At 50.0% G+C, this 14,007-nt stretch overlaps 1 protein-coding gene across 1 annotated transcript; it reads right to left on the reverse strand.

Moving 5' to 3' along the window:
• Positions 1–5,367: 5,367 nt before the first annotated feature.
• On the reverse strand, positions 5,368–13,142 carry AOC1 (amine oxidase copper containing 1). The gene is made up of 5 exons (XM_041753858.1): positions 13,076–13,142; positions 7,650–9,238; positions 6,683–6,968; positions 6,203–6,335; positions 5,368–5,717 (listed from the first exon to the last, which is right to left on the reverse strand). Exons 2-5 carry the CDS (start codon positions 9,232–9,234, stop codon positions 5,448–5,450), a joined length of 2,274 nt encoding a protein of 757 aa, XP_041609792.1. The 5' UTR covers positions 9,235–9,238; positions 13,076–13,142; the 3' UTR covers positions 5,368–5,447.
• Between the last annotated feature and the right edge of the window lie 865 nt (positions 13,143–14,007).

The following is a 14,007-nucleotide window of genomic DNA, read 5'->3' on the forward strand; positions in this document are numbered from 1 at the left end:
TCTGTCATGGCTCTCCTGCTTTGACAGCTTTGCCAAGCCTGGCATGGGGGCGCCCGCCAGCATTTCTTCCCAGGAAGAGCTGGGACTTGGGCTCTGTCTTGGGGGAAAACTACATAGGACCAACCCCGCCCCCTTTTTCCAGGGTCTGAGCCTCCTGCAAGTATGGGTGGACGGATGGATGGACGTGTGTACAAGGGTCTGCCTTCTGGGCATGGCTGCCACCCTCCTACCCCCAGCCAAACACACATAGAGATGTCTGGGTAGCTTTGAGGGTTTCCCTGTTGCTGACCCTATAGGCTGGGGTCTGTGAGCTGCCAGAGGATGTTGGGCCAGCCTGACCACATGAGGCGAATTACAGGATTGTTAGCATGATCTGAGTGAGTAGGACAATCGGCTGACCCCGAAGGGTGTGGTCAGGGCTCCTCCTCCAGGAGACGGAGCCCAAGGACCACTGACTGGATGTGGCTTTGGGTCCAGATGACCCTGGCATTATTTGAATACCACCTGTCCCATTTCCTGGGGGCCAACAAGGCTATGAGCCAATTTACTGAACAATCAGAGCTGGATGGGTTGCAGAGTGGAGATGGAGGGTCCCCCTCTTTATTGTTGTCTTCCATTTGTTGCCCTGTTCCTAAGACCCTTCCTTGGCCCCTCTCCTCTGTCCCATCACTCTGGGGACAGGCCCTGAGGCTGTGGATCCTACAGTGGTAGGAGACTGGGTGGGGAGGGAGAAGGGAGAAGGTAAGGAAGGGAAGTCTGTGTTGTCCTCTCTCTCCACCTGGGACACACAGGCCTGCAGGGCATCCAGCTTCCACCGCTGAGCCTGGTCACTGGGTCTAGGAGCACCTGCTCTTCTCACTGTCCCCAGCTCCTGGGCTGGAATATTTTTCCTGCTCTTGCCTTCCCTGGAATGCCTGGCTCCTGCCTTCTTAATCTCCTCCATCCCTAGAACCATCAGTTCCCTGAATTAGTGAATCTTTATATGTGTACCGCAGGGTTTCTGCTTCCTATGTCAGGCTGGTTCTTCTATCCCGGCCTTAAGAACACTGGGACCACATTCCACCATCACTTTTTGATTATGTTTGGGTATTAAACAGCCCCTTGAAGTTAATTTAAAATTCCCATTTGACATCCAACTCAAAGTTTTTTCTCCTTCTAGTTCAGCCTGACCCTAGGCCCAAGGGTCCTGGCCCTGGGGTCAGGGATGAGTCGTGTCAGCTTCCCCTTCCCACCTGCTCTTCTGCTCAGGCTCCTGGGGGCCAGGCTAGGGTGGAAGCAGGAGGGAGGAAAACTCACCCCACTGATGTGGCCTGTTCTTGCTGTCCTTGGGCTCTGGATGGCAGGTGGCAGATAAGTGAAACCCATTAGGTTGAGAACCAGCAGCGAGCTGTATGGGGACCTTCTCCTGCTGGGTCAGGGCCACATCTTCAGAGAGCAGGGAACACATGCTTGGACCTTTGGGATTGTGTGATGCTCAGAGATGTCGAGGCAGTACATGAAATTTTAGGTCATACGACACATGGGATATCCATGGGGTATCCTCTGTGCCTCATGTTATCAGCTGTGGGCTTTACAAAAGATCCATACACACTGAAAAAGGCCCATTCCCTTGGGACCTTTCCAGTCCTTATTCTTATCCTTCTTTTTAATTAATTAGCTACTCTAGCGTTGAGAGCCCAGGCATCAGCTCAGGCCCATGGTCAAGTCTACATCTGCTCAGTTACTTCTTGGCCACACACGCTTTGGGCAATGACCTGCCTTGCCAGCCCAGAACCTCCTGTCAGGTCACTGGCACGGCTATGTCACTCTCCTGCTGACACTCCTTCCCTCTTTGATGTAGAATGCCTCTGGACCATGGCTGGGAATTCCAGTGTAGAAGTGAGAGCAAATCTACTGTCCAGCTTCTCCAGGCAGTTTTCCATGTCAGTGATGCACTTTTTGACTCTAGATTTTCTTTCTTTCTTTTTTTTTTTTTAAAGATTTTAATTATTTATTCATAAGAGACAGAGAGGCAGAGATATAGGCAAAGGGAGAAGCAGGCTCCCTGCAAGGAGCCCGATGCGGGACTCGATCCCAGGACCTCGGGATCATGACCTGAGCCGAAGGCAGCTGCTCAAGTGATGAGCCACCCAGGTTCCCCACAACTCCAAATTTTCCATGTGGTTCTTTTATTATGTTTAAAGATTTATTTACTTATTTATTTATTTATTTTTATTTATGATAGTCACACACAGAGAGAGAGAAAGGCAGAGACATAGGCAGAGGGAGAAGCAGGCTCCATGCACCAGGAGCCCGACGTGGGATTTGATCCCGGGTCTCCAGGATCGCGCCTGGGCCAAAGGCAGGTACCAAACCGCTGCGCCACCCAGGGATCCCTATTTATTTATTTATTTTAGAAGAGGGGGAGAGGCAGACAGAGAGGGAGTGCGAATCCCAAGCAGACTCACCACTGAGCTCAGAACCCAACTCGGGGCTCGATCCCACAACCCTGAGATCACGACCTGAACCAGAACAGAGTCGGATGCCCAATTGACTGTGCCACCCAGGTGCCCCTCCACTTGGTTCTTTTAAAAAATAATTTCGGAAAAAAAAAATAAAATAATTTTGGGATGCTGGGTGGCTCAGTGGTTGAACATCTACCTTCAGTTCAGGGCGTGATCCTGGAGAACCAGGATTGAGTCCTGCATTGGGCTCCTTGCATGGAGCTTGCTTCTCCCTCTGACTGTGTCTCTGCCTCTCTCTCTCTCTCTCTCTTTCTCTCTCTCTCTGTCTCTGTCTCTCATGAATAAATAAATGCAATCTTTAAAAAAATAATTTCTATCTCTATAGTGATATTCTCTGTTTGCTGAGACCTTGTCCCAGCTTCTTTTACTTCTTCAAGCGTGGTTTCCCTCTGCTCTTTAGACGTACTTATGATGGCTGCTTTCCTTTTGTTGCTAAGTTCTACATCTGGGTCCCCTCAGGGATAGTTTCTTTTTTTCTGCTCCCCCCCTCCGCTGTGTATAGGGGCATCCTGTTCCTTTGCATGTCTTAGAATTTTTTGTTGTTGAAAACTGATCATTTTAGGTACTATTCCTTTTGTTGTTGTTGCTAAGCTCTGGGTTAGTAATGGAATTTGGCAGATGTTAGAATGATGTTAGGATGTAGCATACTCACAATAAGCATACTGGCTGGTGTTGAAGACACTCCTCTTAACTCGAGGAAAATAAGATGAGGGGGGATAAAAGAATTTTTTCAAGCACAGCCAACAGCTTCTCCAGTAAAGCTGAAGGTTAATTGAAAGTAAATATTTTCAAAGCAAGTGCATTTCCTGGCTCCTCTTTAGAAAAAGTTATTGTCTGCTGAACTACTAACCTTTTTTATGAAGATTAGATTTTCTCCCCTAATGCTTAAAAATGTGCTCTTTCCCTTTTTCTGTTATGGATACTCATAATCTTTTATGTTTTAGTAGTTCCAAAGCTTTTAAACAATTCAGATAATTTCAAAAATTCAAAAAATGGCTGAGATAAAAAAGGTTGATATTTTAAATATTGTATCTGTTTTTACAAAAGTGCTTTGTCCAAATCCTGTAATGTTTGTCTGAATGGTGTTAAGATGGAAAGCTTAGGGTTTGCCTTCTCACTGCCATACAAATAAGAGCTACTCCAGTGGGTTCCTGGAATATTAAGCACAATGCAAGTTTGTTTGCTTGATTAGCATCCCTTGGGCACCAGGGAGCCCAGGGTAATGTTACCTGGACCACAGCCACACCTTTCCACCAGATTCCTGTTAGGAACAGGCAACCAGAACAATGGCAGAGGAAAACAAGTTCAACTGATAGTTAGCTGGGGTGGGCCCCCAGCCTGGTGCGTGAGCCCATGCAGCTTCCCTTTAGGGGGTACTACAGCAGATAAGGGAGTTGGAGACTGTTCTGTGAGCCCCTCCAAAGCCCAAACTCAAGTCTCAGATCTTCCCACCAGGGGGGTGCATGGCACGTAGAGGAGGGAATGATGGCTCCCCCTTCCCCCCTTTGGATGGATGCTAAAGAATAGGAATGGGAGGGATAGGCCAACCCCTATGTGGGAATGGCACCAAGTCTTCATTCAGAGATGTGATGGAGAGAAAAGAGAGAACCACATCTGTGGGCTGATTATTTTCCCCATGTATTCTTCTCTTTGGGATTGGAGGAGAAAGCCTGGGGACAGGTAGGGACCCAGGAGGAAGTAGGCTGCTTTATCAATCCCTGGAGCTTGCAGGTCCAGACAAACCCAGACACTGGCCCTCCCGTCGCATTGCCCCACTGTCCCCATTCTGCCCTCTGGGTCCTGCAGACTCTGCTCTCAAGGGCAACAACAGAACCCCACAAAACCCCCAACAGAAATGCAGAAAGATTTACCTTGAGGACTCTTGTTTCATCCCCTGTGTCATCCACTTCTCCCCATGGCCTTCAGGTGCTACTGCTTGAGTGTGTAGGCCCCCCCCCGCCCTTCCTACAGCTCACATATTGCAATTCTAACACTCAATGTGATTGTGTTAGGACTTGGGGACCTTTGGCAGATTCTTAGGCCAGGAGGATGGAGCCCTCATGAGTGGGATCAATGTTGTTATAGACTCCAGAGGGCTCCCCACCTTCCACCATGTGAGGACTGAAGTCAGAAGTCTGCAGCCCAGAAGAGGGCCCTCTCCCAACCTTGCTGGGACCCTGATCTTGGACTTTCAGCCTCTACAACCATGAGTTGTAGACTTCTACTGTTCATAAGGCACTCAGTGGGATTTTGACCAGACTAAGACAGCAGGCGTTACTCATCCCCTTGCCTGTCTTTCTATCCTGCAGCTCTTTCCCCACCAGTACAGAGATTTCTTTTACAATCGCCTGGAATTGCATTGTGTGGCTTGTACGTTGTGTTTTTTCAGACCCGCAGGATCTCTCTTGTAGTTGGACTTTTGGGTTGCTTCCAGACTTTGCTATTACAAATGGTATTGCAGTGAATCAATGCGTGCATATGCTTTTCCTGTGTTTGTAGGGAGATCTCTGGTATAAAGCCCTAGGAGTTGGACCAGTGTATCGCAGGGTAGAGTTGTTGGCCATTTGGTCCATTTTCTGTAGCATCCTCCTACCACCGCACTACTTTGCAGGCCCATCCCAGTGACATCCCAGAGTCCCCTGCAGACTTCCGAGGGGGAGCTGCCAATCTGATTTTTAAAACCAATCTGGTAGGTAACTCTAGTATTTCAGTGAGTGTCACTCAGTGATGGAGGTCTTTTCCGGGATTGAGCAGAGCAAAGGGAAGGGTGGTGAAGGCTCTCTCATCTGAGGGTGTCCTACACTCAGGGCCTGGTGTGTGGCCCAGCCTCCCATGCCTCCCCCCAAGAAGCAGCACATGGAGCTGAGCCCTGAAGGGCTTTATTGTCTGTCCCTGAGGGGCAGTTGGGCTTCTGGGTGGGGTTATTTGGGGGCAGAGGGTCCTTCACACAGGCCTGTAGGTTCCATTGTAGCTAAAAGGGTCAGGCATTAAGCAGTCCCCATCCTCCTCAGGGATCCAGCGCTGGACGTAGTTGGGGCCACTGTCCCGAGGCCACACAATCACGGTGTCTTTGGATGCCAGGGATGGGTCCTCAGGGAAGAAATTGAAAGGCCGGAGCAGGAAGCCCACGGAGTTTCCCGGTGTGGAAGTGTTAGGGATGTCCTCTGAGTGGGGAATGTGCAGAAAACCCACGGTGACCCAGGCCACCAAGTCCTGTGGGAGACAGGGGTGGGCAAGTGCTAAGGGGGCTCAGAGGGGACAGGGGATGGCAGCTCCCTCAAGCCCCACTCTACGGAATTGGCAGACCCCTGAGCTTGCCCTCCACATAGTGAGCTGCTGGTTTCCAAGCTGCAATCAGGCACAGATCTGGTCTTGGGCTAGGGATGGAGGAAGGGCCAGTTTCTTTCTTTCTTTCTTTCTTTCTTTCTTTCTTTCTTTCTTTCTTTCTTTCTTTCTTTCTTTCTTTCTTTCTTTCTTCTTTCTTTCAGATTTATTTATTTGAGGGGGGAGAGAGAGAGCGAGAGCGAGAGCAAGCTGGGGGAGGGGCAGAGGAAGAGGGAGAGAGACTCAAGCAGACTCTGTGCTGAGCATAGAGCCTGATGCGGGGCTTGATCCCACTACCCTGAGATCATGACCTGAACCAAAAATCAAGAGCTGGTCATTAAACCAAACTGAGGCACCCAGGTGACCCCCAGTACCTCGTTTTCAATGTTCTCATTGTTGTGGAGAAACTCCTCAAAGACCACAGGTGGGTCCCAAGGGTCGTTCTGGTTATAGATGCTGCTGCTGCACAACTCTGATTCCCGGTACTTGGTCACTGCCAGGGGGTACCTGCCCGGAGGAGAAGCCAGGTGGCTCCAGGTGCCAGGGGGCCTTCCAGCCCTTCTGGAGACATCTTCAGAGTCAAGGATGAGGGAAAGTTACTGTCTTCCCCCAAACGTGCAATCATCTCCTGGGTGTCAGCCAGACCCACCAACTGTCAGCTGAGGCTCAGGTGCTCAGTATGGCTCTCTACCTGCCCCCCCACCTCCCAAACACAGAGCCCCAGGTCCAGGAAACACAAATCCACACACGTTCACGTGCCCAGATACACTACCACATAGACTCAGAATCTCATAGAAACATGGACACGCAGACATGTGAATCCTAGCCCTCCCCTGCCTCCCAGGCACCCTTACCTGGCCCAGGTGACAGCTCGCTCCTGCTGCCAGCCCAGGGGCAGCACCTGGTCGGCCATGGAGTGGATCTGTAGCCGGTAGCTGCGCTTATGATGCCAGCGGTTCTCCTTGGGACTAGTAAAGAGCAGGTACTTGGGCAGAGTCTGTCCGAAGCGGAAGGCTGCCTGGCGCTCCCGGTGGTAACTCATCTGCTTCAGGGTTGATTGGACCAGGTGGTGTCTTGGGCTCCAGGGGTTGGTGATGTTCTCTAGCTTCATCTGCAGGGTCTGGAAACTATTCTTGGTGCCTGCGGGTGTGCAGGAAGATGGACAATGAGAATCAAATCCCCTGACCTGAAATATCCTCATTCTGTGCTGGGATCTCTCTCCATCCCAAAGCATAGCCAAGAGCAAACCATGAGGGGTGGAGCGAAGAGGATATTGTGGTTATGCACTGAAGTAGCTATAGGGTAGAAGTAGGGGATTAAAACCAAAAAACCCAGCAGAGGAGCCAGAAGACAACTGAGTCAGGCCTGATCTGACAGTGATGTGATGTCAGGCCAAAGCCTGTCATGATGCCCCTGCCATATTTTATGGTGACCTTGTTAATCTAGGAGACAGTGAGTATTGTGGACAGCATAGCACTAGGCAGCGACATTTCTTTTTCTTTTTCTTTTCTTTTTTTTTTTTTAGCAGTGACATTTCTTAGGCCCCTGGTGTTGTTCTCACTCTCCAGCCCTACGTGCACAGCCTTCTTCCCAATCCAGCCCTCTAGGGGTCAACAAGCCCCCCCAGGGCCAGGGGAGGACCCACTTTCCCACCCAGGGCCACATATATGCTAGTCACTTCCACTGCTTTTCGGGGGCACACAGATTTCTAGCACTGCACTTTGCAGAGAAGTGGGTTAGGCTCCTGATTTTATGCCTCGAGGGATGTTTCAGCACCATCTCCTGCTGCAATGCAAAGGTTGTTGCAAGCCCGCATCCTACCTGCCACGTCCAGGTCAATGCGGTAATGCACTAAGTGAGTGTGCATGTTGCCAAGCAGGTGTGTATGCAGGCGGGTCCCATAGTGCAGCCCCTCGGGGGTGTAGAAGGTGGCGTGGATGTAGCCAGAGGCGTGCATCTTGGCTTCCAGCACCCCGTTGGGGTAGAAGATGAAGTCCCAGATGTAGTCATAGTTGTAGACGGTTGATGTCGTCCGTAGCACCAGCACCTGGCCCGGCAGCCCGGCATAGAAGTTGAAGCCCCCACTGAAGTTGGAATTGAAGTGTCGGCGAAGGGGCACGCCTGTGGGCATTTCAAACACGCAGAGGGCTCGCGGGTAGCGCACGGGGTCATCGGCGTCGTAGTAGTGGAGGGCATCCAGGAAGGTGGCCGTGTCCGGGCAGTCGATGCCGGGGGCCAACTCGTGAGTGACGCTGCCCAAGCCCCAGCCCAAGTCGATGTAGTTGGTCTGCATTCCTGCAGGCGTGTGCCCTCCGTACAGTGCCACGGCCTCCTGCACGCTCACCTCATAGGCGATGTGCTCACAGCCGAAGTGCACGTTCAGGATCTGTAGCCCCGAGGAGGAGCGCAGCCTGAAAGAGAAGCTCCAGCCGCCGTAGTGCACTGTGTTGCCCTCCAGCTTGTAGCGGGGGCCTTGGGGATGCACCTGCCGGGGGCCGTTCACGGTGATGGGGGTGGGGAAGTCCCCACGTGGCGTGTAGGAGGAGAAGAGGGGCGGTTCCTGGGTGCTCTCCCCGCCCTGGCCCTTGGGGGGAAGGTCCTCCAGAACCACCACATCCACCTGTCCCTCTTCATACTTCTGTGCCAGCTCTTCCGGGCTCCGGTAGAACTTTCCATTGTACCAGACCTGCTCCACTTTCCAGTCTTGGGGGTCTGTGCTCCTGTGATCTATGAGGAGCTCCAGGCCAGTGGGGTGCAAAAAGTAGCCTTCTACAGAGCGCTGTAGGATGAACCAGGAGCGGCGCTCACCGGAGGCCAAGCCCCGAGGAGCCACATCTGTGAAAGTTAGGCATCGAGAGTCACAGTCTTGGAAGGAAAAGCCTGTGGTATTAAGAAAAAATTGGTGCAGGGGTTTGGTGGTCTTCTGCAGGGTCTGGCCCAGGAGGACAGACTCTGCCCAGGTGATGGGTCGGGAGGTCCACGTGGTGCGGTGCCCAGGCCTGGGGGGCAGCTCTCGCATGTAGTAGGGCCATGGCAGGGGCCCCACCGCAAACTCGGTGACATTGGGATGCTCCTGGGCTCCGAAGAAGATGACAGCACGCGCCTCCCGAACAGGAGGCCTTCCACCTTTATTCAGAAATCTCAGTATGTGTTGCTTCTTGGGTAGCAGCATCTCAATGAGGAACACGGAGTTCTTGGCCACCGTTGGTGTTCTAGAGGGCTCCAGCCTCAGCTCCTCCTGGGACCAGAGGAAGCGGCGCACGGCCTTCAGCTCTTGGGCGCTCAGGTCTTTGAACACCCTGCCCTTGCCATGCAGGGTCTGTGAGGTGCACTTGGCCGTGGTCAGTGCCTGTAGCACCAGGGTGGCGGCGACGGCCCAGCCGAGGGCCAGCGTCTCTGGCCGCATGGCTCTGGAATGCAGTAGCAGAGATGAATTTAGGAAGTGGGTTTCCATTAGGCGGGAGTCTTGGATGGCGTTGTCGCCCAGCCCGATGGTTTTCCTAATTTAAACACCATCAACCCCTCCTGTGGCTGCCCCACCTGCAGGCAGGCCTCCATAGCACCTGGGGCCCTAACTTAGCTGGTCAGGTCTGTGCTTCCTGTCAACTTTAAATTCTGCCCTATCCTTGCTCGTCTGCAGATCTCCAATTGTCCTGTGGACTTTCTTACCTGTATAAACTAATTTTTCCCTTTCTATGTAGTTTCTGGGCAGGGCAGAACCTTGGGCTCTTACTTCTTCACCTTTAGATTACTCAGCCAAATGCCTCAGAGTGCTTATGCATCATTGGGTATTGACAGCAAAGCTACACTTTTGATGCAATACAATACTTTTTACATAGATACATTTTGAAATTTAGCAAAGAAGTTCAAAGAGTTGGCTCCAGAGTCAGGCTGCTTGGGCTTGGGTCCTAGGACAGACATCCTACCACTAGGATAAGCTGTGTGACCTTGGCAAGTTGCTCAGGCTCTCTGGGCCTCCACTTTCTCAACTGCACTGGAAATAACAATTACACTGCCTCCTAGAACTGTGCAAGAAATTACTTGGACAATAAGGATAGCATTTTTAGAACAATGCCCACCTTTTAGGAAGCACTCAGGAAATGCTAATTACTCTTCTTTTTAAAGTCAACTATGAAGATACAGTCTGAGTCTCTTCAACAAATGATGTTGGGAAAATTGGACAGCCACATGCAGAAGAATGAAACTGGACCATTTCCTCACACCATACACAAAAAAAGACTGAAAATGGATGAAAGACCTAAATGTGAGACAGAAATCCATCATAATCCTAGAGGAGAACACAGGCAGCAATCTTTGTGACCTTGGCCGCAGCAACTTCTTACTAGACATGTCTCCAAAGGCAAGGGAAACAAAGGCAATAATGAACTATTGGGACTTCACCAAGATAAAAAGCTTTTGCAAAGGAAATAGTTGACAAAGCCAAAGACAACTGACAGAATGGGGGAAGATATTTGTAAATGACAGATCAGATAATGGGCTAGCATCCAGAATCTTTAAAGAATTTATCAAACTCAACACCCAAAGAACAAAGAATCCAATCAAGAAATGGGCAGAAGACATGAACAGACATTTCTCCAAAGAAGACATACCAATGGCCAAAAGATGCATGACAAAATACTCCACATTACTTGGCATCGGGGAAACACAAATCAACACCACAATGAGATACGATCTCACAACTTCAGAATAGCTAAAATTAACAAATCAGGGAATGACAGATGTTGGGGAGGATGCAGAGAAAGGGGTACACTGTTGGTGGGAATGCAAGCTGGTGCAGCCACTCTGGAAAACAGTATGGAGGGTCCTCAAAAAGTTGAAAATAGATCTACCCTATGACTCAGCAGTTGCACTACTAGGAATTTACTCCAAAGATACATATGTAGTGATCTAAAGGGGCACCTGCACCCCAATGTTTAGAGCAGCAATGTCCACAATAGCCAAACTATGGAAAGAGCCTGGATGTCCATGGACAGATGAATGGATAAAGGAGATGTGGTGTATATATGTATGTATATACATATATATAACTACTAAGCCATCAAAAAAAAAAATGAAATCTTGCCATTTGTAATGACGTGGATGGAACTAGAGGATATTACACTAAGTGAAATAAGTCAATCAGAGAAAGACAAGAAATGCAATTTCAAGAAAGAAATTTCAAGAATTTCAATACAAGAAAGACAATTATATGATCTCACTCCTATGCGGAATTTAAGAAACAAAATAGGATCATAGGGAAAGAAAGGGAAAAATAAAACAAGACAAAATCAGAGAGGGAGACAAACTGTAAGAGACTCTTAATCATAGGAAACAAACTGAGAGGGCAGCTCCCGTGGCTCAGTGGTTTAGCGCCGTCTTCAGCCCAGGGCCTGATCCTGGAGATCCGGGATGGAGTCCCACATTGGGCTCCCTGCATGGAGCCTGCTTCTCCCTCTGCCTGTGTCTTTGCCTCTTTCTCTCTCTCTGTGTCTCTTGTGAATAAACAAATAAAATCTTAAAAAAAATATTTTTTAAAAAAGGAAACAAACTGAGGGTCGCTGGAGGGGCAGGGGGTGAGGTGAAGGGGTAACCGGGTGATGGACATTTAGGAGGGCACGTGATGGGATGAGCACTGGGTGTTATATAAGGCTGATGAATCACTAACATCTACCTCTGGACCCAATAATACATTATATGTTAATTAATTGAATTTACACAAAATAAAAATAAAGTAAATTAAACACTCTCCAAAAAGAAGATACAGTCTGTGATACCAACACATTTAAAAATGTAAGCAATGTGAAGTAATTTGACTGTGATTAAGCTGTAGACCTGTGGCTTTGAAGGTGAGGATGAGGGGGCCAGTCCTGCCCCAGGCTTTTTTGGCGCCTCTGGTGGTGTCTTCACGTTGTGGCTGCTTGACCGTTCAAAAAGGGAAGAGCTATCCCAGGTTATCATTTGGGGAGACACCCTCTCCCGTCCATTTTAGGGGGCTGTGGTCAGGGTCTTCACCTCATTTTCCCACCCCCAGTGCTGCCAGTACAGTCCCCTCTGGTTGTCTCATCTCCTCCCCCGGCCCTGGTGTGAAGGCCTGGGGATTCACATGACCTTGTGAATGTCCCCCACTCCAGCCTGCAGGCAGTGAATTCTGGGATGAATCCCAGAGATATGGGGTTGATATGAGCTTGTGCTGGCTATTAAATTTTATCAAGGCTCCTTTTTGGAAAAACAAAACAAAACACCCCAAGATTTTACTTTTTAGAGCAGTTCTAGGATCAAAAGAAAATTGTGAAGACGCAGAGACTTCCCAAGTACCTCCCACCCCCACTCACACACCGCTCCTCAGGGAACAAATCCTTCTCCCAAGTGGGACATTTGTTACCACCTATGAACCCATGCTGACACATCGTCATCCAAAGTCCATAGTCTCCACTAGGGTTCACTCTTAGTGGTGTACATTCTATGGGGTTTGAGAAATGGGCAATGACACCCATCCATCATTGTAGGATCATACAGAGCAGTTTTTCTTTCTTAAATATCCTGTGTTCTCCACCTGTCCACCTGTTCATCCCTCCCATCCCTCTAACTCCGGGCAATGACTGCTCTTCTTGCTGTCTCTACAGTCTTGCCTTTTCCAGAATGTCATACAGTTGGAGTCATACAGTATGCAGCTTTTCCAAATCGGGCTTCTCTCCCTTAATAATGCACTTAAGTTCCTCCAGGTCTTTTCATGGCCAAGGATGCCTATTTTATAATCTCCTAATTCCACATTTCCTTTTCCTTTGCTAAGGCGGGAGAAGTGCAGGAGATCTGTGGTCCTTTTAACCTGAACTTGGCTATTCTTTAACTTTTACCTTTCCTAGTATAATCTTCTATTCCGAAGTCCAAGTGGGCAGTGGGTGAGGTAGACGATGATGGTAATAAAGCCACACGAGGAGGGAGAAGTGGGTGGCCAGTGAGACCACATGTGAAACATATCCCTCCTCCCCACTCCTTATCTCTGGCACCCTGAGAATGGCATCCGTGCCCTCCCTGTGCCCTTCCTATCTTGCCTCTGGGCACTCTATGCCTGCAACCCAGCACATTGTGCCCTGGAGTCATATCCTCTGGGTTCTTGCCCCTTGCATTCTGGCTCACCCACCCTCTGTGTCTGTGTCTCTCTTGTCACTCTCTCCGTTTCCTTTCCCTTTCTTCCCTTCCCGCAGCTCCCCTGCCCGCTGCCCCCTCTATGCCCCACCAGAACGCACCTGTGTGTTCTGCTCTGGGCTTGTCTCTGCTGCCAGCCTTCGTCTCTGACCCCTTGAGCTTTATGGTTCTTTTGACCCCGCCCTGGAGGGAGGGACAGGGTGAGGCATGGGCTGACCAAGGAGGAGACCTACAGCTCAGGGGTTCCACGGTGGGCATGGGCAGTGGCATGGGGAAATGCACGGGGCTCTAGGCTGCTGATGCCTGGGGGACTTCTGTTACCCCTTCGAGGACCCACGTCTGGAAACTCCCCAGTCCTTCACCGCCTTTAGTGACCAGGATCCACTTCCAGCACACTGTCCTAGGTCTGTTACCCTCTCACTTCTCCTGCCACCATGGCATCTTCCACATGAGTCATGTGTCATCCTCCCTGTCTCGAGCTGCGAAGTGCCATGATCTGTTAAAGGAGGTGGTGAGTTTCAGAGGTCAGAGACAAACACAAGGGCAAGTTTACTTGAAAGTTGCTTCACCTGAAACAGATCTATGGGCAGAGGCAGGGACTGGCACAGATGGACACCATCATCAATAACAGAGGATCTGACTCATGTGTAGAATAGGGAACCAGAGACCAAATAGCCAGGGAGAGAGAAGCCAATGAGATAGTCAAAAGGTCTTATCTCTATGGAGAAAGGAGGTTGGAGATGGCCGGGGACAAAACCAGTCAGGATGGCTGGGGTTCTGGCCCAGAGAGAGGGGAATGGGAAGGGAACCAAGGAAAGGAGCAGGGTGCAGCATGAGGTGGCTCAGAGAGACAGTGAGGTAGATGTGGGCAAAGGAGGAAGCTCCTGGTTAGAGGATAAAGACAAAATCAGGAACAGTGTGAGGCTTGGAAGAAGATCACCGCCCCATTCCCTTCTCCATCCTCAAGTCTTGATGGCTTATTCTTTTGTTATTATATGACTTCTGTATCTCACATCATTATCTCCCTGCTACT

This window comes from Vulpes lagopus, chromosome 4 (genome assembly GCF_018345385.1).
Source record: "Vulpes lagopus strain Blue_001 chromosome 4, ASM1834538v1, whole genome shotgun sequence".
In the NCBI taxonomy this organism is placed as follows: Eukaryota; Metazoa; Chordata; class Mammalia; order Carnivora; family Canidae; genus Vulpes; species Vulpes lagopus.